At 52.4% G+C, this 993-nt stretch overlaps 1 protein-coding gene across 1 annotated transcript; it reads left to right on the top strand.

Annotated features, from left to right (window-relative positions):
• Positions 1–359: 359 nt before the first annotated feature.
• On the top strand, positions 360–969 carry Pmar_PMAR019954 (hypothetical protein; the record flags this gene model as incomplete). The annotated part of the gene is made up of 1 exon (XM_002779504.1): positions 360–969. A coding segment is annotated over one exon (610 nt), but the record flags the coding sequence as incomplete, so codon positions are not given.
• Between the last annotated feature and the right edge of the window lie 24 nt (positions 970–993).

Raw genomic sequence — 993 nt, 5'->3', positions numbered from 1 at the left:
AAGACCGCATGTGATTCATCGATGACGAGTAACCCATATCGTATGACGCTTGTTCTGGTATGACCATCCCAGCATGGAAATTCCCATAAGTGATGGTTACGAAGTAATCAAGTTTAGTTACAAGACCAGAGTCACCGGTGCGGAAACAACCACACAAAAAAAATTCGAGAGTGCGGTAACTTGTGTCGTCGGCGAGCGAAGTAGACCGTAACAGTACTGCATATTTACGATTGCGAGAAACATCTAGGAGGCTTTCGTAGCCTGTACTCCAGGCCAGTTGTGAGTAGCTCGTGATATATGTATACCTTCCCTCCGCAGTTGCGGCGCGGGCTCGTTTTTCTTCTCCATTTATTTAACCAATGGACGGTGCCCCTGATGGGAACGGCAATATTGACATTCGCGTCGAAGACAACAATGGCGGCCACGATCTCGTCGGCGGCGACAACGGCAACCAACAAGAAGCTGCGCACGCAGCGCCTGTGCAGTTCTACCAACCGGACGAGGATGTGGTTGCCATGGTTAACTCTCTAGCCGCCTCCCCCGAGATCGCCGCTGAAGTCATCCACTCCTTGGGGAGCAATGGCCTGACTTCCCCGCAGCTGGTCGGCTCGTTGTCCTCGACTTCCATGACAAGGGTAACTAATGGTCTCTCTATCGCCGCGGCCGCCACACTTGAGTCCTTGGCTGAGGAAGTAGGCGCCATAATCCGCAAGAGGCGTAAACTTCATGCCGAATCCGACGCTATCACCCAAAGGTCGACGGTGCAAGTTGAGGCTATAATCAACCATTCGATCAAGAACTACCACTCTCCCCTTCCACCAAGCCTCTTCTACGGAATCTCTTCCTCGGTCATCACCGCCGTCAGCAATACGAAGAATGGCTGCTATGTACCGTTCAAGGATATCATGGAGAAGCCGGAGTTGCCTAGTGAGGGTCTGCCCGACTTCAAGCAGGAAAGACAGTCTTATGGTGGTCTCTCTACGAGCCCGGTGA

Source organism: Perkinsus marinus (genome assembly GCF_000006405.1).
Source record: "Perkinsus marinus ATCC 50983 genomic scaffold scf_1104296946918, whole genome shotgun sequence".
NCBI classification, from domain to species: Eukaryota; Perkinsozoa; order Perkinsida; family Perkinsidae; genus Perkinsus; species Perkinsus marinus.
The sequence above is the reverse complement of the archived record's forward strand: the minus strand, read 5'-3'. Positions and strand labels throughout refer to the sequence as shown.